This window comes from Hipposideros armiger, unplaced genomic scaffold, assembly GCF_001890085.2.
Source record: "Hipposideros armiger isolate ML-2016 unplaced genomic scaffold, ASM189008v1 scaffold_42, whole genome shotgun sequence".
NCBI lineage: Eukaryota > Metazoa > Chordata > Mammalia > Chiroptera > Hipposideridae > Hipposideros > Hipposideros armiger.
The window spans coordinates 3,484,769-3,506,644 of NW_017731392.1; the positions used below are offsets into that span (position 1 = coordinate 3,484,769).

The 21,876-nt window shown below is 38.3% G+C and overlaps 1 protein-coding gene across 5 annotated transcripts in view; it reads left to right on the plus strand.

The window, feature by feature from the left end:
- The window catches only part of TBC1D12 (TBC1 domain family member 12), a 109,837-nt gene extending 88,515 nt beyond the window's left edge, over positions 1 to 21,322 (plus strand). For all 5 annotated transcript variants that reach the window (XM_019639102.1, XM_019639103.1, XM_019639101.1 and 2 more), the window contains 6 exons: positions 3,131 to 3,219; positions 4,137 to 4,208; positions 15,833 to 15,961; positions 16,221 to 16,330; positions 18,443 to 18,701; positions 19,451 to 21,322. In XM_019639102.1, the coding sequence (XP_019494647.1) occupies positions 3,131 to 3,219; positions 4,137 to 4,208; positions 15,833 to 15,961; positions 16,221 to 16,330; positions 18,443 to 18,701; positions 19,451 to 19,519 (728 nt within the window). In that variant the 3' untranslated portion in view covers positions 19,520 to 21,322. The remainder of the gene's footprint in view (positions 1 to 3,130; positions 3,220 to 4,136; positions 4,209 to 15,832; positions 15,962 to 16,220; positions 16,331 to 18,442; positions 18,702 to 19,450) is intronic.
- Positions 21,323 to 21,876: the final 554 nt, after the last annotated feature.

The window sequence follows — 21,876 nt, forward strand, 5'->3', positions numbered from 1 at the left end:
CAGCTTCTGGACAGCCGCTCATAGCGAGTGCTGGCTGCTCATGCTGACTGCTGGCTACACACGGTAGCCCATGGCAACCCACCTGCCATTGCCGGCGACTCACGGCAGCCCAGCTCCAGGTTGAGCTGTTGTTCAGCATCTTAGCTGTAGAGGGTAGTGTCACTGGCCCTCATATGTTGGATCCAAACTGGGGCCCTCTGGCATCCCAAGCCAGCTCTTAACCAACGCACCACTCAGCTGGCCCTTAATTTTTTGTTCATTTAATTCACTCATAACCCCCCCATCTTTCCCTCCACTCACATAGATTTTTTTCTAATCATTTTGGAGAAAACAGGAACAGTTTTTTTTTTCTTTTCTATTATCAGAGTTTTTGAAATTAGGTAAATTTCTTCAACCATCTCTTGTCTTTGAATAATGAAGTAGGAAGCTGTTTGTCTGCCAGTCACTTTTCTTTGTAAGTTTGTTCTACTTCATAGAAAGCAAGCACTCTTCCCTTGCCTGTAAGTGAAACTCTAAAGATGAATATGGCATGGGTTAGAGAAATGGTGCACATCTTGTAGTGGTTTTCTATGAGTATGTAAACAACTCTTAAATTCCTTGAATACTCTTTTTTTTTGTTATAGAAAAGTAAACAGTAGAGTGGGGGAAATTGACTAAACAGGGTTAGAGAGAAGGCTTGATTTTGAGAAGGGCTCATGTAAGCATCATCCTGAGACCTTTTTGCTATGTGAGGCATTTGTGGGAAACTAAAGGTATAAGGAAGATGAAGATGTAGCTGTTTCATCATTCTTTTTAAACTCATTTTTATGAAGTATTGAAAATATAAGAATTAAAATTATAAGGATTTGCTTCTGAGATATTTTGTCATGATTAAGTGGTATAAATTATACTTTAGTAGAAATTAATTGAATGTAAATGAATTGTTCCAATCAGAAGCAATAGTTTTTTTTTAAGATTTTATTGAGGAATTAGGGGAGGGGAACAGACAAGTTGTTGTCCTTTTGTTCTTCAGTCCAGTTGTGGAGGACGTTACTTCACTGGCCCATGTTGGTATTATCATTGTGCTCTTCCTGGGTGAGGCAGATTGGTCGCAGGCCACTGGACAGCCACTCAACGGCAATTCTTGGCAGCTCATGCCAGCTGCTGGCCGCTCACGCTGGCTGCCAGCCACTCACCGTAGCTTATGGCAGCCCACTTCAGCAGGGGCTGCAGCCTACGCCATCACCGTTGACTCATGGCAGCCCAGCTCCAGGTCGAGCTGTTGTTCACCATCTTAGCTATAGAAGGCGCAGTGTCACTGGCCCTAATGTGGAATCCGAACTGGGGCCCTGCTGCTCGGAGCTGGCATCCCAAGCCAACTTTTAACCAGCACACCACTCGGCCGGCCCAGCAGAGTCTATTTCTTTGTGGAAATTCTTCATCTTTCCATTCCATACATTTCTTCCCATCTTTTCCCCTGATTTATTTAACATATAACAATTAATGCTCTTGTTTGTTAATTTCAGTACTGGATTAGCTATTTCTCCCCTTGATTAGAAGTTATATTTTCTTGCTTCTTTGCACATCTTAAAATTTTTAATTGTGTATCAGTTGTATATATAAAGTATGTATAAGCTGAATCTGATGTTTCCCCTGCAAAGGAAGCATGTTCTTTTGTTAAGCAGGTGGGTCATCACCTCAGTTCAGTCAGTAACCGAGCTAGGTTGGAGCAAGGTTGCAGCTTTAGATAGACTTAGTTCACCTCGAGTTTCAAATTTCTTGATGAGAAGAACTGTCCTATTTTGATTACAGGCTCCTTCCTCTATGAGACTCTCTCCCAAGGACCATGTGATTTTGGGTGATTTCAATTTGTCTTTTCAGCCTGGCTTTCTGCACTGTAGTAGCACTCAGCAAAAGTCCCATAGGGGAAAACCAGATACACCGTCAGGCTTTATCTATCACATCGGTCTTCTTTGGCCATGAAAAGTTTTCTTGGTTTCTCTTTCCCTAAGCAGAGTACCTTTGTTTATGACACGCTGAATCCTGAGTCCAGGCCCAGACTTGGCAGGTGCCCCTAGGAAGAAAAATGGCCACTGGTATCACTCACCTAGGAAGGGCTCTTCTCTTCCTGAGATTTAAATTCTCAACCTCTCTGCGTACACAGCTCTCTTACGCCTTTTTAAAAACCATGTAAGGGCCAGCCAAGTGGCGCGATGGTTAAGAACTGGCTTGGGATGCCAGAGGGCCCTGGTTCGGATCCCACATATGAGGGCCAGTGACACTGCCCTCCACAGCTAAGATGCTGAACAACAGCTCAACCAGGAGCTGGGCTGCTGTGAGTCGCCAGCTATGGCGTAGGCTGCAGCCCCTGTGGCAGTGGGTTGCCATGGGCTATCGTATGTAGCCAGCAGCCAGCGTGAGCGGCCAGCAGCCGCAGTGAGCGGCTGTCCAGAAGCCGGCGACTGATCTGCCTCGCCCGGGAAGAGCGCAATGATGGTGCCAACTTGGGCCAGTGAAGCAACGTCCTCCACAACTAGACTAAAGAACAAAACGACAGCAACTTGTCTATTCCCTTTCCCCCAATTCCCCAGCACTGTTCCCATCCCCCCAATTCCCCAATAAAAAATCTTTAAAAAAAAAAACATGTAATATTTGAGGGGCCGGTCGAGTGGCTCAGTTGGTTAAGAGCTCGCTCAAGAGTGCAAGCTCTGAGCAACAGGGTCGCCAATTCGATTCCCAGCCTGAGCTGAGCTGCCGCTGAGCTGCCAACAGGTGGCAGGATGGCTCAGCTTAAAAAAATAAATAAAAACCATGTAATATTTGAAATGTATTTGTTTTTTCCTAGTTATTGTGAGAGCGATAGTATACCTACCCTCTATAAAAACATCCCTGCTTTGTACCCTCTACCTTCTATAAAACCTGGAAGTGGAAATCTTTCACCATATAAATTTCTGATAAATGTATAGATATTTTCTTCATCTAAGAGGCTCTAATAGTTCCAGCAAAAGCTATGTATATTTCTTTAAACTTCTTGATTATTCAGCTTTTACTTTCCTTAAGTAACATATATGCTATATGATTACTCTGTTTACAAGATTGAACTGGGAATAGCCAAGTAATCACTTTAATTTTATCTACCTGGCAAATACAGGTGTATCTGTTGCTGATCGGGAGGCCAGTCTGGAATTAATTAAGTTGGACATATCCCGTACATTTCCATCTCTCTACATATTTCAGAAGGTGGGAGTTTCTAACTAGTTTTTAACTATTTTTTTTTAATCCAAGGGAACAAATTCTCTAAATTCATAGCTACTATTTTTTAAAAAGGCAAAACTATAAAAATTGGGGAACTTGACATAAAATGTGTAACACTAGTAGAAAAAATTGAAAGGAATTTTTATTATTTTTTTCTACTGATTGAATGCATTGCAGTTAGCATAGCACATAGTACCTTTTATGTAGTAGGTACTAGATGAATTTTCATTAAGGTGAATTTCTTTGTTTTACTTTTTATTCTGTAAGATATTTGAATTTTAACACTTTTGCCTAGTAAATTGTTAAAATATAAAGAAATTTGTCCCAAAACTTAAACTTTTTTCAGAATTACTAAATAGGAAAAAGCATGGTGTTTTTGTGCAGAGGCTGCTATGAAGTTGCTTATACTTTATAAGAAATGATTACATTTTATATGTACTTTATATTTGACTCAAATCTTTACACATCGAATTCCTCTATCTTTAGATTGATGAGATAAAATTTTTTACCATTAAGATTAAAGTAATTAATCTTAATTTAGTGTAGCTTGATGGGTTGTTTTTTTTGCTGAAATTGTACTATATAAAATTAAACAATCTGGTTTCATCGTAATCTTATTGTCCCAAAATCTAGAAGTCTTTGAAATTGTACATACACTACATAGCTTGTATCCCTCAAGTGAGTTTGTTTGACTTTTTTATTGTTCAGGATTCAGGTTTTTTTTTTATTAATTGTTTAGAAAACATTTTGGCAGAGTGCATTGAGAATGTTTCTGACAGTGATTAAATATATTAACTAAAACTAGTCACTTAAGAAATGATAAAGTTTATTAACATGTTATTTGAGAATTAACTTAGAGACAATTATTTGTGTAGTTTGACATTTTGTTTTTTTCTCCTAAGGGTGGCCCATATCATGATGTCTTACACAGTATCTTAGGGGCATATACATGTTACAGACCTGATGTTGGTTATGTAAGTATTTTTTTTTTTTTAAGATTTTTTGCTTTGGTTTTTTTTAAGATTTTTATTGGGGAATTGGGGAAGGGGAACAACCAAGTTGTTGTCCTTCAGTCTTAGTTGTGAAGGACACAGCTAGCTCAGCTCCAAGTCCAGTCGCCATCTGGCCGTCCATCGGCAGCTTGGGGCCGCTCAGCTCAAGGTGCCATGTTCAATCTTAGTTGCAGGTGGACGTAGCCCACCATCCCATGTGGGAGTCCAGCTGGTAACCTTGTTGTTAGGAACACATGCTCTCACCAGCTGAACCATCCTGCCACCTATTGGCAGCTCAGCTCGGGCACAGTGTCACTGGCCCATGCGGGAATAGAACCGGCGACCTGTTGCTCAGATCTTGCACTCTTAACTAACTGAGCCACTCGGCCGGCCCCAATCTGTTTTTTTAATGTAAACATTTAATCTATCTAAGTATATTATATTGTGTTAGCTCCCAAATGTGTGGATCTCTGTGTCTTTTTTCCTTGGACCTATCAACTTACCAAGCCAGAACGTCATCTTTCCATCTCCTACCAGAGGCTTATGAAACTGGCTGCCAGCTTTCTAGGAGAGCAACTTGGGATTTGTAAACTTTTATTGCCACTGCTGTAGGTGTGGTGCCTCATCTCCTTCTCCCTAACCTTCCTTTTCCTGACTGTACCTCCAGAGATAAACTTCAAATAAACTGCCAGGTTGAAGGAAGGATAGGCACCTGTCTCTATTAGATCAGTCAGGGGATTTGTGCCTTTTACAGATTTTCAACTGATCCTAGTTTTAGCCCTACCTTTCAATTTCAGAGGTACCTGATGACTTCAGTTCATGAGCCTTCCAGATTTTGTGGCTAAATTGGCTTGCTGCTTATTGGCTTTTTCCTCTGCAGATATTTTAGTTTTAATATTCTCTGTTTAGTTAAATTAAAATTTCTAAAATGTTATCTACTGTTTATATATTTTTTATTTTCTTTGTCCTCCTAGGTTAATATTTATTTTTTTCTTTACTGTCATTTTAGTTAGATTTGGGAGGGAACAAAGAAAAATGTGAGTGTTCAATTTGCCATGTTTAACCAGAAGTCATAAAACCATCTTCTCACCTTTGTCTTAAAATAGAAGAATTTTTGAGACTGCACCATAGGGTGGCTACCTGGTACAACTTACTCTGTTTTGTTACATGTTTATTTGTATATTTGTTCATTTACTCATCTGCTCAACAAATACTTACTGCATGCTTATTGCTATATGCCAGGCATTGTTCTAGGTACTTGAGATAACCTCACTGAATAAAAGACGCTTATGGTTTAGAAGGAGGAGACAAACAATAAACAACAAACAAATGAATCATATCTTCTATTAAAAGGTGATAAGTGCTATGGAAAATGCATGGCATAGTAATGGGGGAAAGTGCCAGATTTGGGGATAGGCCAGGTTGCTCATGTATTCTATAATAGAATTGTAAAAACATTATGTAACCTCTTCACATTTCAAGTTGACATTAAAATTTTCTCACCATGAGTTTAATTGTAAAGGGTTTAATTTTTAGCATTTATGAAATATTGATATTTTAAAATAAAACTCATATCTCTTTTAAAAAGCGTAACCAGTGGAATTTAAACACTAATGATTTGATATATCATTATCCATTTAAAGAAAAATATAAACAAGCTCTTCATTAATATTTTACAGAATACACATTTATTAACTCTTTGAATTTATGTGAAATCACCACAGTATAACCAGTTAGGTTTTGACTGGTAATGTTAAGCCTTATTGGCAAGCCAGTCAGCCAAATCAGACTTATTTTATAAGATGAGATAGGAATAATATAAACTTTGGAATACATATTTCATGATGTAATTTGACAAAATTGGTTTTTAACTGTATTAATGAATAGCACATGCCAAAGCCATAAATAAATGCACAAGTTTTATCTGTGGAATTTATTGAGTACATCTTGAAAAAATATGATAATAGTTCACATTCCAGTTATAATTAAAAGAACCAAGGTCACCAATCTGTACTGTTATTTTTCTTTATTCTCCTGGGACTCGCCCTCAAGGGCTATGCATTTTTTGAGAAAAGGTGTGATATGAAAGAGGTGAGGACACTAAGTAAAAATTGTTATTACTCATCTCTATTCTATATAATGGAATTCATATTCCTATTCATATATATGACAGGGAAGCAAGAGACTTTCCCCAAAGAATATTTAGAATTACCCTTTTGTTTCACATTTCATGCCTCAGAGAAATTCACCATTAGTATATTTTGTAAAGGGTGAGGACTGTGGCTTTCACTTGCGGTGTGAATGTAGTGACATTCTCAGGCAGATCATGTTTAGAAAAGAAAACTTGTAAATTGTGGATCTGTGAATGGATTGCTCTGAAATAATCCATGACAATGTACAGTGTACTCTTTGGGAAATCTTTATGTATCTCTAGGGTACACCTATACCAGTTTAAGGCCACGATTGTTTAGATTGTTGAATTGAATTAGTTTTTCACCATGAGGGAATGGTTGTAGATTACTTCTGAGAAGAGTAAAACACTTGAGTATTGAGTGTCTGTTTAGGTCCTCTGATACAAGCTTTCTGCTTTGAAGCAAGAAGGTGTAGGTGGCTATTGTTTTGCCTGGATTATATCTGCTGGCACATACAGTGAACTGGACCTGCTCTATGGTGGGGTTCTAAGGTGGGTATATCATAAAAATGGTAGTAACAAGACAAACAAAATTTCCCAGTATCTCAGGGGAGTCAGGAACTGTAGACCAGGGCTCAGATATTACCGTAACAAGTTTGTAAGCTTTATAACTTTCCCACATTTATTTTTCAGTGTAGCTCTCTTTCTCTGTCATGATTATCAGTAAAATCCCTGAAATAAGATTTGTGTGTGTCTGCAAGGATAATAAAGAATGGGGAATCTGAGTAGATAACCTATTCCAAAGTACTAGCCTGGCATGGGGGAGAAAGAAAAAGTGACAGAAAGTAGGTGCGTAAACTGGGTGGTTTATACGAGGTGTGATCAAACAATACGGTGAATGTTTAAATTTTAAAAATTCATTACAGTAAAAGACACATTGTCATTAATTCCCCTCAGAATACTCCCCTTCATTTCAAACACACTTACCGATCGTTCTTGCCACTTTCTGAAGCAGTTCTGGAGATCTTCTTTCATGAGTGTCTTTAGTTACGCTGCCATGGCTGCCCCGATGTCCTGAATCATTTTGACTTCTGAGAAGAGCTAGAAGTTGCATGGTGCCAGATCAGTGAATAAGGTGGATGAGGGCACACCATAATGTATTTGACAGAAATTAGCGTATACCAGAAGTGATGTGTGACACGGAGCATTGTCATGATGAAGGATGATTTATAGCACACTTTAAAACACACCTTCCTGGGCCGGCTGAGTGGCGCATTGGTGAAGAGCTGGCTTGGGACGCCAGAGGGCCCCGGTTCGGATCCCACATATGAGGGCCAGTGACACTGCCCTCCACAGCTAAGATGCTGAACAACAGCTCAACCTGGAGCTGGGCTGCCGTGTGTAGCCAGCAGCCAGCGTGAGTGGCCAGCAGCCACCGTGAGCGGCCGTCCAGAAGCTGGCAACTGATCTGCCTCGCCCGGGAAGAGCGCAATGATGGTGCCAACTTGGGCCAGTGAAGCAACGTCCTCCACAACTAGACTTAAGAACAAAAGGACAGCAACTTGTCTGTTCCCCTTCCCCCAATTCCCCAGCACTGTTCCCATCCCCCCAATTCCCCAATAAAAATATTTTAAAATAAATAAATAAATAAATAAATAAATAAAATAAAACACACCTTCTCTCAGGGCTGGCCAAGTGGCTCAATTGGTTAAGAGCTTGCTCAAGAGTGGGAGCTCTGAGCAACAGCGGTTCGAGTCCCGGCCTGAGCTGAGTTGCCGCTGAGCTGCCAACAGGTAGCAGGATGGCTCAGCTAAAAAAATAAAATAAATAAAACACATCTTCTGTCAACCATAGCTCACACCCAACTGACTGCACCAAAGTAGTTGAAACTTGTCACACACTGTTACTAAGGTTTGATGCCACTCTTCCCGTATTGAAGATCTGTTGGACGGCACTTGGCAGTAGCATTCATCGTATGTTTTGATCACAACACTGTGTCTCACACATCGCTTCTGGTACGGCAATTTCTCTCAAATAAAAACATGACAGTGTGTCCTCATCCATCTTACTCACTGGCTCTGGCACCATGGGAATTCTGGCACTTCCTCAAGTCAAAATGACCATGAAAGGCAAACGTTTTGAATCGCTTCAGGACATCGAGGTAGCCACAACAACGCAACTAAATACACAGGAAAGAAGCCTTCCAGAACTGCTTCAGAAAGTAGCAAGAACGATGGGATAAGCGTGTTTGAAGCAAGGGGGAGTATTTTGAGGGGGATTAACGTCAATGTGTCTTTTACTGTAATAAATTTTTTTTAATTTAAACATTCACCGTCTTTTATGATCACACCTTGTACACACCTTGTAAGGTTTTTTTTATCCTTTGTGGGTTTTTTGTTTGTTTCTCAAGATTTTATTTTGAAGAACTTCAAACAGAAAAGTTGCAGTAGCTCCACCCCATTCCCTCTTCTGGGATCCAGCAAGAGTTACATGTGGCATTTAGTTGTCATATGTCCTTAGTCTCCTTTAATTTAGTTTTTTCTGTGGTCATGACAGTGACATTTTTAAAGAGTCAAGCCTGATGTTTTCACAGTGACCCTTTTTAATACATTTTAGTAGTATTTTTCTGATCATTTTCTCATGATTAGATTTAGGTTATACATTTTTTTCCAGAAATACTACATAAATGATATGTCAGTTCATCACACTACAAGTTGACTAATACTGCAGAATATTCATAGAAAGTGCACTCAAAAGATATTGTAGAAATAGCTTTACTTATATTCTTTTCATATTCTTTTCAAAAGAGTGATATATGGTAAATCTAAATGAACTTTAATAGCTGTGAATATGCATAAAGTAAAAATTCTAAGGAAGCATTGTAATTTTTTTAATTGGTAGCAATTCTTTTTTTAGTTATCTGTAAAATATTTGTTATAATAAACAGCATCTTCAATTAAATATATTTTTGAATTTAGTTTTAAAAGACTTTTTATAAAAATATAGCTAATATATAATATTATATTAGTTTCAGATGTACACAATAGCTATTCAACATTTATATACCGGAAGAAGTGACCACCATGATAAATCTAGCAACCGTCAGACACCATACCACACTATCAATATTGTTGACTATGTTCCTATGCTTATATTACATCCCCATGACTTATTTGTTTTATACCTGGAAATTTGAACCTGTTATTACCCTTCACCTTCCCCCGCCACCTGGTTTTAATTTTTCAATTACGGTTGACATTGAGTATTATATTTTAGGTGTACAGCATTGTGGTTAGACACTTACATAATTTAAGAAGTGATCCCCCTGACAAGTCTAGTACCCATCTGGGAATATGCATAGTTATTACCATATTATTGACTATATTCCCTATGCTTTACTTTACATCCCTATGATTATTTTGTAAGTACCAATTTGTACTTTTTTGGTTTTTTTTTAGATTTTATTGGGGAATTGGGGGAGGGGAACAACGTTGGGGAATCGGGGAAGGAGGACCGACAAGTTGCCGTCCTTTTGTTCTTCAGTCTAGTTGTGGAGGACGTCGTTTCATTGGCCCATGTTGGTATTATCATTGCACTCTTCCTGGGTGAAGCAGTTGCTCGCTGGCCGTTGGATGGCCACTCATGGAGGCTCATGGCAGCCTACTGCAGCAGGGGCTGCAGCCTACGCCGTCGCCAGCGACTCACGGCAGCCCAGCTCCAAGTTGAGCTGTTGTTCACCATCTTAGTTGTAGAAGGCACAGTGTCACTGGTCCCCATGTGGGATCCGAACCGGGGCCCTACTGCCCAGAGCTAGTGTCTCAAGCCAACTATTAACCAACGCGCCACTCGCAGCCTCAATTTGTACTTCTTAATCCCTTCAGCTTTTTCACCCTGCTCCCAACCCCCTCCCATCTATTACCTCAATAAATCTAGTACACATCTGACACCATACATAGTTATTACAATATTATTGACTACATTTCTTATACTATATCCTACATCCCCATGACTACTTTGTAACAAGCAGTTTGTACTTTTTAATTTCTAACCCTTTTTCACCCACTCCCCAACCCCCCTCCTAGCTGGCAACCATCAACATATTCTCTGTATGTATGAGTTTGTTAATTTTGTTCTTTAGATTCCACATATAAGTGAAATCACATTGCTCTGGTATGTGTGACATACTCCACTCAGCACAGTACCCTCCCGGGTCCATTCATGCCGCCACAGGTGGCAAGGACCATCCCCTTCCATGGCTGAGCAATATTCCATTGTATATATGTACCGCCTCCTCTTTATTCATTCATCCATCAGTGGACACCCAGGCTGCCTTCACATCCTGGTCATTGTAAACAGTGCTGCAATGAACATATGGATACACATGTCCCCATGAAGTAGCATTTTGGGTTTCTTCAGATAAATACCCAGTAATGGGATTTCTGGGTCTTTTTTTTCATTTCCATTTTCATGAAATATATTTTTTCATCCCTTTACTTTCAGTCCGTGTGTGTCTTTTGATCGGAAGTGAGTCTCCTGTAAGCAGCATATGAAAGGGTCTTGTTTTCTTATCCATTGAACCACCCTATCTTTTGATTGGAGCATTTAATCCATTTTCATTTAGAGAGATAGATAGTTATTGCCATTTTATTATTCATATTTTTGTTCTTTTATTCTTCTTAAATAAATCCCCTTAACATTTCTTGTAATATTGGCTTGGTGGTGATGAACTCCTTTAGATTTTTCTTGTCTGGGAAGTTCTTCTCTCTCCTTCAATTTTCAATGATAGTTTTGCTGGCTAGAGTAATCTTGGTTGTATGTCCTTGTTTTTTATCACTTCGAATATTTCATGCCAGTCCCTTTTTGCCTGCAAAGTTTCTGTTGAGAAATCAGTTAACAGTCTTATGGGAGCTCCCTTGTAGGTAACTAACTGCTTTTCTCCTGCTGCTTTTAAGATTCTCTTTGTCTTTAACCTTTGGCATTTTAATTATAATGTGTCTTGGTGTGGGCCTCTTTGGGTTCATCTTGTTTGGGACTCTGTGTACTTCCTGGGCTTGTATTTCCTTTGCCGCATTAGTGAAGTTTTCCATCAGTATTTCTTCAAATAGGTTTCCAGTTCCTTGTTCTCTCTCTTCTCCTTCTGGTATCCCTATGATCTGAATGTTGGTATGCTTGGTGTTGTTCCAGAGGCCTCTTAAACTGTCCTCATTTTCTTAGATTTTTTCTTTCTTTTTGCTGTTCTGAATTGGTGTTCTTTGCTACCTTCTAAATTGCTGATTTGATCCTCTGCTCCATCTAATCCGTTGATTTCCTCTAATGTATTCTTCATTTCAGTTATTGTATTCTTCATTTTTTATGTTTTCTCCCTCCATCTTCATGTTTTTTTATCTCTTTGTTGAAGTTCTCCCTGAGATCATTGAAGATCCTTATAACCAGTGTTTTGAACTCTGCGTCTGGTAGATTGCTTGTCTCCATTTTGTTTAGTTCTTTTGCTGGAGTTTTGTTCTGTCCTTTCATTTGGGACATGTTTCTTTGTCTCCTCATTTTGGTTGCCTCCCTGTGTTTGTTTCTGTGTATTAAGTAGAGCTGCTGTGTCTCCTTGTCTTAGTAGAGTGGACTTATGTAGTAGGTGTCCTGTGGGGCCCAGTGGCATAGTCTCCCTGGTCACCTGAGCTGGGTGCACCAGGTGTGTCCCTTGTGTGCCCTCCTGTTGTAATTGAGCCTTGGTTGTTGTTTGCACATCAATGAGAGGGTTTGCTCCTCGGGCTGATTGTTGTGAGGACTGGCCATGACTACAGTGGAGGAGCTGTTATGCAGGGAGTGACTCTACAGAGCAGGGTTCACTTTAGGGGGGCCCTGGTGCCTGCCCAGTCTTCCCTTTGGATGTTTCATTCTTGGAGATGGCTGGGTGGTGCTCTGGCTCAGTCCGAAGCTGGCCACCCAGTGTGGCGGCCCCAGGGTCTCTTAGGAAGGGCCCCACTGCAGACCAAGTTCAGCCTCAATCTGTGCCCTGCCCAGGGCCACCTGGGATGAGCCACAAAGCAATCTGCAGATGGCTGCCACCTGCCCAGGGCTTCAAGGTGCATCAAGATGCCAAGCCATGAACCAAGGCTGTTTGCCACTAGTGCCATGCTTGGGGCTGCTCAGCAAGAGGTACAGGACACATGGTGGCCAGTTGCTGCTTCTTTGGGTTTTGTGAACCTTTGAGAAATTTTGGTAAAGTCCGCAGCATGAGCCAAGACAGGCTGTTCATATGGAAAAGTCACTGAGAGCGGCTTGGGTGGGTCTGCAAGTTGGGTGGGACAGGGTGTCAGGAAATCACCTAAGGCTGGTCAGAGGATGGGTGTTAGCCAGATTGATGGAGATTCAGATATGGTTACCAAGTGTGCCTGCACTTCAAGAATGGGGAGGGCTCAGCAAAGGAACTGTGGCTTCTGCTGGCACTTTGACTGGGAGAAAGCTGCCTCCCCAGTCGTCTCCCTGAAACCAGACAACTCAGTTCCTCCCCTTATGTCCTTGCGCCTTTTGACCCGGTGCCCCAGCGCTGGAGCTCAACGAATCCGTCAGTGAATAAGTCCGTGTGTAAGCCCTTTAAGAGGAGCGCCAGGAACGCTGGCCACCCTCGTCTCACTGAGCATAATCTCTGCTGATTTTCACAGCAAGAAGTTATGGCGACATCTCTCCTCTGCACTGGAACCCTGGGGTGGGGAGCTGGGTGTGGCACTGGGACTCCTTATTCTCCAGGGGGGATCTCCACAGCCGAGATACTCACAATTTTTAAAGGCACACGCGGGTGTGAGTCCAGCCCAGTCCACATCTCCTCATTCCTACCAGTCTCAAGGTGACTTCTTTTGTATGTTCTTAGTTGTAGGACTTTGGTCCAGCTAGAGTTCAGGCAGTTCTCAATGATGGTTGTTCTATAGTTTAGTTGTAACTTTGCTGTGGTTGTGAGAGGAGGCAAGCACAGCACTTACTTACTCCGTCATCTTGACCAGAATTCCCTCAATTAAATATATTATTAATCCCTTCTATTTGTTTGGCTACCCTTCTATTACAGATGTTTACCAATTTGCCCCTTGCATACATTCAGCACATATTGTGGTATTAAGAATACAATTGTAGGGGTGGCCTACAGTTGGTTAGAGCACAGTGCTCATAACACCAAGGTTGCTGGTTTGAGCCCCACATGGACCACTGAGTTGCGCCCTCCATAAGTGGATTGAAACAACTACTTTACTTGGAGCTGATGGGTCCTGGAAAAACACCCTGTTCTCCCCCTTTGTCCCCCCAAAAGATTAATAATAAAAATAAAAACTCAAACTTAAAAAAAGAAGACTACAATTGTAAACATACAGACATGGTTTTGTCTCTGTATTAGTAGTTTCCTATTGTTGCCAAAGCAAATGACCACAAATTGAATGGCATTAAGCAACACAAATTCAATATCTGACAGCTTTGGAGGTCAGTGTCCAAAATAGATTTTACTAGTCTCTAGTCAAAGTATTGGTAGGGCTGTGTTCCTACTCCAGAAGAGAGCAGGACTCTACAAGTGAATCCATTTGCTTGCCCTTTTTAGCTTCCAGAGGCTGCCTACATTTTTTGGTGCTTCAAAGTCAATAATGTAGCATTCTCAAATGTCTATTGACTCTCCTGCCTCCCTCTTTCACTTTTAGGGACCCTCAATATGATTACATTGGGCCCACGCACCTAATCCAGGATAATCTCCCCATTGCAAGACTTTTAATTTAATCACGTTTGCAGAGCCCCTTTTGCCATGGTTGGTAACATTTTCGCAGGCTCCAGGATCAGGATGTGGATATCTTCATGAGTAAATTGTTCTGCCTACCACAGGCTCTGTTCTCATAGAAATATATTCTAGAAAACCAAATAGGCAATTACTGTAGAGTTGCTAAGAGTACTCAGAAGAAGCCGGAGAAGTAGGAAGAGAACAAAGAAATATTGGGTCACAGAAGCTAAAGGAATTCTGCTAAGCGGGTAGGAAAGTGTCCCTTGGGTTTTATGATAAATATCATTAGTCAATCTGGTAAGAGAAGTTTCAAGATTGAGTAGTAACAGAGTGGGATTCCAGATTGAAGTGCACTGAAGAGTTTAAAGGTCCTGAGAAAGTAGAACGAAACAGGTATCATCGCAAATATTCTTAACGGTGTCTCTGTGTAAGTCTATTATACAAATTTCTACCAGAAGTAGCAGCTTGATAAACTTTTTTAAATGAAAGAATGAATATTTTTTACAATTTCTGTTCCATATGACTTATCTGCTCAGAAATGTATAACAGCTTCCCATAGCTCTCGAGCAAGCCTGTATATGTAGCTTAGCCTTTTACTCAAGGCCTTTCACAATTTGTAAATACATCCCACCTTTTCTAATTTCTCCCATTATTCCCATTATAAATTATAATTCCATTATAATCTCCCATTCCATTATAAATCTTGTACTCCAACTGGGGTGGTTCTATGTGTCTTTACTCATACATCTTTCCCATCTTGGAATGGTTTTTCCTTGTTTCTTCCTCCTGCTCTTCCAGGAATCCAGCCTTAAACCATCTCAACCTCTACAACCTCGTCTTTCTTGGAATTTCAACAGCACTTCACTTCTCATAGAAATCTTTTATTTATTTATTTTGTAAGATTTTATTGGGAAATAGGGGGTGGGGAACAGCGTTGGGGAATCAGGGAAGGGGAACAGACAAGTTGCTGTCCTTTTTCTTCAGTCTAGTTGTGGAGGACATCACTTCACTGGCCCATGTTGGTATTATTATTGCGCTCTTCCCCGGTGAGGCAGTCGCTCGCCAGCCATTGGACAGCAGCTCACGGCGACTCATGGCAGCTCACGTCGGCTGCTGGCCGCTCATGGTAGCTCATGGCAGCCCACTGCAGCCCACGCCGGTGCCTCACGGCAGCCCAGCTCCAGATCGAGCTGTTCACAATCTTAGTTGTAGAGGTCACAGCGTCACTCGCCCTCATGTGGGATCTGAACCGGGGCCCTGCTGCTCAGAGCTGGCGTCCCACGCCAGCTCTTAACCAATGTGCCACTCGGCCGGCCCAGAAATCTTTTATTCTTAATTCCTCACTTTCTGCCTCAGACAGATGTGTTATAACAATGAAGACAATCACCGGATTTTCGTTAAGCTTTGTGATTCTGTACTCTACTTTGAAAGACTTTAGATAGAGAAAATGAAAACTGAGTAATACACTGAGATGGGTTTTGTAGCAAGTAAAAGCGTTTTGCTTTTTTCCAAAATTTTTCCTAATGCTTTTTAAACCATACCACATGATCAAGAAATTTAAAATTAAGGAGATTTCATAATTATTGAGTTCTTTGTATTTACCTTTGTTGAGGAAAAAATCTTGGTTAATTTTACCTTGTAATGTCACTTTGTAATTTTTCGGGAATACAATAAAATAAACTATAGAATTATTACAAGCACATTTTGATCTAATTTTTTTTCCCTTTGAAGGTCCAAGGGATGTCCTTTATAGCAGCAGTTCTCATTCTCAATCTGGAGGAGTCAGACGCCTTCATTGCCTTTGCAAATCTCCTCAATAAGCCATGCCAGCTGGCCTTCTTCCGTGTGGATCACAGCATGGTATGGACTTTGGGAATGAATCAGGTGTTCCTTTGACTGTCAGCTTCAGTAGTCTGAATGCCCCTTTAGAGTGAAAGCAATAGAAGACTAAAATAATCTGATCTAAAATAAACTTTTCATTGAATTATAGTTTTATTAAAGCTTGATGAAAAGATTCAAAGAGGTGCAAAGCAAGATTTTGTTAATTTATGATTAAGGATTTAATTTCTCTATTTTTAGAGCATGCTGTTTAATAATTTTATTGATATTTTCTCTTTAGATGTTGAAATATTTTGCAACATTTGAAGTATTTTTTGAAGAAAATCTCTCCAAACTATTTCTTCATTTCAAATCATACAGTCTTACACCAGACATATACTTGATAGACTGGTAAGTCATAACATACATAAAATAACTAAAGGAAACAAAGTATAACTTTTTGTGTGTTTTAGGAACTAGTAAATCTCCCGCATGGGATCATACATAGAAAAAACTCTTCTCTTACAAATAGAGAAACTCTCACCTTTTTGTGGAGAGGCATTTGATTAAAACAAGGACTCGGGAGTTGAAATCAGAATCCCTCAGTTTATGTTTTAATTTCTTATTTGTAAAATGGGAATGATAATATGTATATCTTGATTTGTAGTGAGGATGCTTTTATGGAATATGTCATTCAATGTCTAGTACATACTAAGCTTTCAAAAAGAGTTGATTTCCTTTATTTTACTTAACACACAAGGGCTTATGATAGGTATAATGGTGTTTTTTTTAACCGAAAGTTTTGTTTTTTTCAAGTCTTTTTTCAGCTTTCTGACAGGAATGATGCCTTATTTAGGTGCTAATGTCTTTTTCAAATTTACAATTCCAACTCTTCTGTTTTAACTTGGAGGGTTTGCCTCAGACTCTGGTGAGCAGTAGGCAGTTGATTATAGAATGTGGGGGTGAATTTTGCCAAGGAGTTGGAGCAATTGATCTTAGATTATTAAAAGTACAAATGAAATGTTAAACCTTAAATTCTAATCATTTAAAATCATTGGGTTTCATGTAAATAATATTGTTTTAATATAGAAAAAAAATAGTGATATTGGTCAAATATGATATCTTCCCATTTGGTTGGGGCTTCTTTTATGTAGGCTTTTTAAAAAACGAAGTTATTTTTCAGTGTATTCTCTTCCATTCCCACCAGGAATATTGGAGTTCCTGTGGGAAGGACCCAAGGTAATAGGGAAAAGAAGGGTTTTATATCATGGGACCCAGAAGACTAAAATCAAATAATAAATCTGTAAAGAAGGGGGGGAAAAAAACAACTCAATTGTTAGTCTTGCATAATGTGAACGTGAGGCAAATCAGGATCACAATTAATACAGGAGCACAATGAAACCAGTAATGAGGGAGTACTGTGTACCAGAAACTGCCAAGGCACTGCTGGTACCCTTTCTGTTTGAATAGTGAGTTAGTATTCTCTGTGCCACTAGGAGTATTCTTTCTGTTATATAGTTAAATATGTGTTTATAATTTAAGAAGTAGACATGTATTTTTCTTTCACTGCTTCTGTTGAACTTATTATATACAAACCAAATCGATTGTTCAAGAAAACAGGAATAAATAAGTGGCGGTGCTAAAGGGCATTCATTTTGTGTGGGGGCGGAGAGAGTTTTCGGTTCCCTTTCTGAAGTTTCATCACCCCTAACCTCAAATAAACAAATGCCATGTAAAAAATGTGTACTTTCTTTGCCAAGGCAACTTTAAGTTCTCTAGCACCTATTCTCCCTGCTTCCCCAACCAGAATGCCACCCTGAAGCACCACTGGATAATGAATTATATGATCAGACATTGTCAGAAAGGATGGGAAAAACCATTTTGGTGATTCTGTTGGAGTGTATACATGCTCCAAAAAAAGTAGTAAGTAAAGTTTGGTTAAGGAAAAAACAAAACAAAACAAAACCCTTGGTATTTCTGGAAGAAGAAAAGAGAGAAGTAAGACTTTACAATTTTGTATTTAGGTTACTAAAAGATGATACTTGGGTTTCTCATACAACAATAATAACTTTTATTGAGCATTTCTTATGTACAGGCACTGTTCTAAACACTTTAAATGTTAATTTTCAAAACAATCCTGAGACGTAGGTAGTATTATCTTTTGTTTACTACTGAGGAAATTGATGGAAACAAGGATAAATATCTCGCTCAAGATCACACAACTAATAAGTTGCAAATCTAAGATTCAAGCTCAGGCATTCTGGTTTCAGAGCCATACCCTTAAGCACTAGGTTTTCTGCCACTCTAGTTTGTATTAGGCCATATGTCTACGTAAGGTAGTAAGTTCACATAATTACGTTACTTATTACTTAATTTCCTACTATTCAAGCTCTTTGAAGGAAAGAGCCATACCTTGTTTGCCTTTTTATCCCTAATTAAGTATTATTTATATATAGATGCTTAATGAGTGAATGAATGAATGAATGAAAAATTTCAATGACTCTTTTTTCCCCCTAATTTTAGGATCTTCACTTTATATAGCAAATCACTACCACTTGATCTTGCCTGTCGAGTCTGGGATGTATTTTGCAGAGATGGAGAGGAATTTTTATTTAGGACTGGATTAGGGATCCTCCGATTGTATGAAGATATTCTCCTACAGATGGATTTTATTCATATAGCACAGTTTCTAACTAAATTGCCAGAAGATATCACATCAGAAAAGCTGTTCAGCTGTATTGCAGCCATTCAGATGCAGAATAGCACCAAAAAATGGACTCAGGTAGAGTGACATTTTCCTACTTCAAATAAATGTGTTAAAACAATCAGTTGACTTCTTATAAAAAAATTTAGTATTTCTCAAATGTTAGTGCCTGAATTAAAAAATAATAATTTTTAACTGTGAAAAGGCAAGAGTTTAATACAGATTGCTCCTCTTTTATCTACCCAAACCTATGCATTTATTTTTATGTAAGTTCAGTAGTAGCCTAAAGTTTAGTGAAGTACAACCTACAGTAGTCATGTATTTGCCAGAGCAAATATATAATTACTTTATTTCAAATAAGACAACATTTGTATTAAACACCTGCTGTGCACTAAGGATTTGCACTAGAAAGAATATAATGTATGATCCTGGCTTTTTAGATGCTTAGTCTTGTTAGGGAAGCATACATTGGCAATCTAACTTAAGTGATATAAAAAATAGCTTCATTTGCTCCATGAATGATAGACAATAGGCATTATAGGCGCACAGTTTTATTGCTTATGAAAATGAAATGTAAGAATATTGGTCCAGAAGATGTTTTGTTACCAAATAGTAATTTAGGAATATTTGACAAGTGATGAAAACTGGAATCTAATTATATACCATAAAATTGGGTTGAAACAAACAAGAGGATTTGAGATGGCAGTCTTCTGGGATAGAGTTAAGTATACTAAAGCTTTTTCATGGTAATAAGCTATAGTTATTTAAACCTCTTTAATCTGCATGGTAGTTTTTTGAGGATTAATCTTTACTCTATATAATTCCAGGTCTTTGCATCTGTAATGAAGGATATTAAAGAAGGAGACAAGAATAATAGTCCTGCTCTGAAAAGCTAATCTTCAAAATTAACAGACTAATTGGAATATAAACATGTTTTATGATAAAAGTTTTTCATTTCCTATGTAAAAAGCATGGAAGAAAATGTTGGAGAAATCTGAAAGAATCAAGACATGGAAAACTGCGGATTTTTAATTCCATGGCTGAAGTAAATGAAATAAGTAACCTATTGACAGTATTAGTAAAAAGTATTTTGTAGAGATAGCCATTTTACAAAGGAAGAAGGTTAAATGGCTAATTTATACTCCATAATTTGGAGTGAACAGTAATGCAATAATTTTTTTTTAACAGCTTTGGAGATACTTAAGATTTTTACATCTTTTCTTTTTTAACAATTACCATAAAGGCACTTTGGAGGTCAGAGCAGGATTGTTAACTACTACTTTAACTTCCAAAATACTATTTGAAATAAACACCTTAATATAGATATTGTCAACCTCCAGTACTGACCTTTTGAAAATATTACAGACCAAGAGTCAGCAACTTTGGTTGTAAATTATTTAAGTTACTGAAGTTGTTGTTCATCTTCATTCACAGGTTGGGGCAAATTTGGATTATCTAGGAACTGGAAATATTGGTGGGAAATTGTTTCACATTTGTTTAGGTGTTTTTCCACAGTATCATGTCTGTTTCTTTTTGAAGGAGAATTGTTTCTTTCCCTTAAGGAATTCCTATCACTCAAAGAATTTTAGCCTTTCTGTTTCTAGTCTAAAAATTGTTCATCTAATAATTTAAGAAAGCTAACTGGTAGAGGGAAAGTTCTTTGCACTTTAGTGGACTGAAGACTTGATTTGGGATTAAGTCCATGAGTATAAATGAGGTTTTTCACTGGTAAGAGTAAAGAGTATGAATTCTGAAAGTTCTTAAATAGCATGCTATATGGCAAGACTTTACATTTTTTAGTTAAATTTCCTTCACTGTCTCTAGAAACAAAATTTGTTAATTCCAGTTTGAAATTTGAAATCTTAATATGTAGCCAAGTCTGTGACTTATAAAACACTGTGCATAATTTTCTAATTAATGGAAATAAGAGTAAAAGAAAAAGATAAAATTAACTTTTTTCTAATGAGTCTAACTTTGATGGTATAGTGGATAAAGAAATGATTAATTATTGGTAAATTGACATTAAATTTATTATAATATGTTTAATTCTTAAATCTAAAGTAAATTACTTGAATATTATGAGTGATATCTATAGAACATGCTATTTGGTTAATAATTAGATTTATAGTGTGCTTTTATGTTGCAGTTTGATTTGAAACAACACTTAAGCACACTATTTCTGTTAGCGGTATATTGTCTTCAAACTAACAAGCCTGAGAACCTTGTTAGTGTAGTGACTGCCTCTTTAGGAGTATGGGACCAGATGGTGTCCATATATTTTTACCCCATGGGTCATTCTAGCTTAGGGACCACTAGTGGAACCCTCAGAAGTTAACTCCTGCAATAGGAACTTGCTTAGTGGAAACTAGTAGTGTAATAAAATATTGAGGGAGTGCCCAGGGTCTTAATAGGTTTTAGAATGACATTTTAACTCTGGCAACTACTTCCTTCATATTGGTGGCCCTGATAGAGGGAATGTAAGCCTTGGCAGTAATTTCATTGAGGTTATACTACCTGCCTGAATTTAATCTTCCTTTTGTGTATTTGTTTCCTGAGTTTGACCTAAGTTGCTGTATTTCTTTTTCTCATTTTTATTATTGTACAGTTTCTTTATAAATGTGTATATAAATGTGTAAATACAACAAATTCACTAAAAACCACTATTAACAATTACTGTGTAAATAAAACTTGTAATCAGAGTAATAACTTGAAATGAGTCTTCATTACTTCGGGAATATCTGGTTTATTTGGAGAAAAAAAGGAATAAACTTTTTTTTTTTTTTTGCCAAATTTCTCTTTCAAGGGATGAAAACTAGGCCTTCATCCTCTTGAGACTTACAGTACTGGCAGCTAAAATATTGTACTGTTTCTTCCCTTGAACCTCCCACACAGGCAAAGTGGGTTTATTCATATGGTCAGTGTATGACAGGGTTTTTTTTTTTGGTTAAAGTATATTTTCAGTTAAAAATAACTTTTCCTGTAGTCCTCAAGATAATTTGAATTTTAATATGGTGTTTCATTTGTCTATGAGACTCTCTCTCTCTCTCTCTCTCTCTCTCTCTCTCTCTCTCTCTCTCTCTCTNTATATATATATATATATATATATATATATATATATATATATATTTCCTACTTCATTGTCCTTTTAGCCCTGGTCTACATTGTATTATCTAAGTGCTACTAGAAGATTCCAATAAGCATAATTTTCTAAAGTCATACAACATAATTATAGTTTTTGCTGATTTCTTTTGCA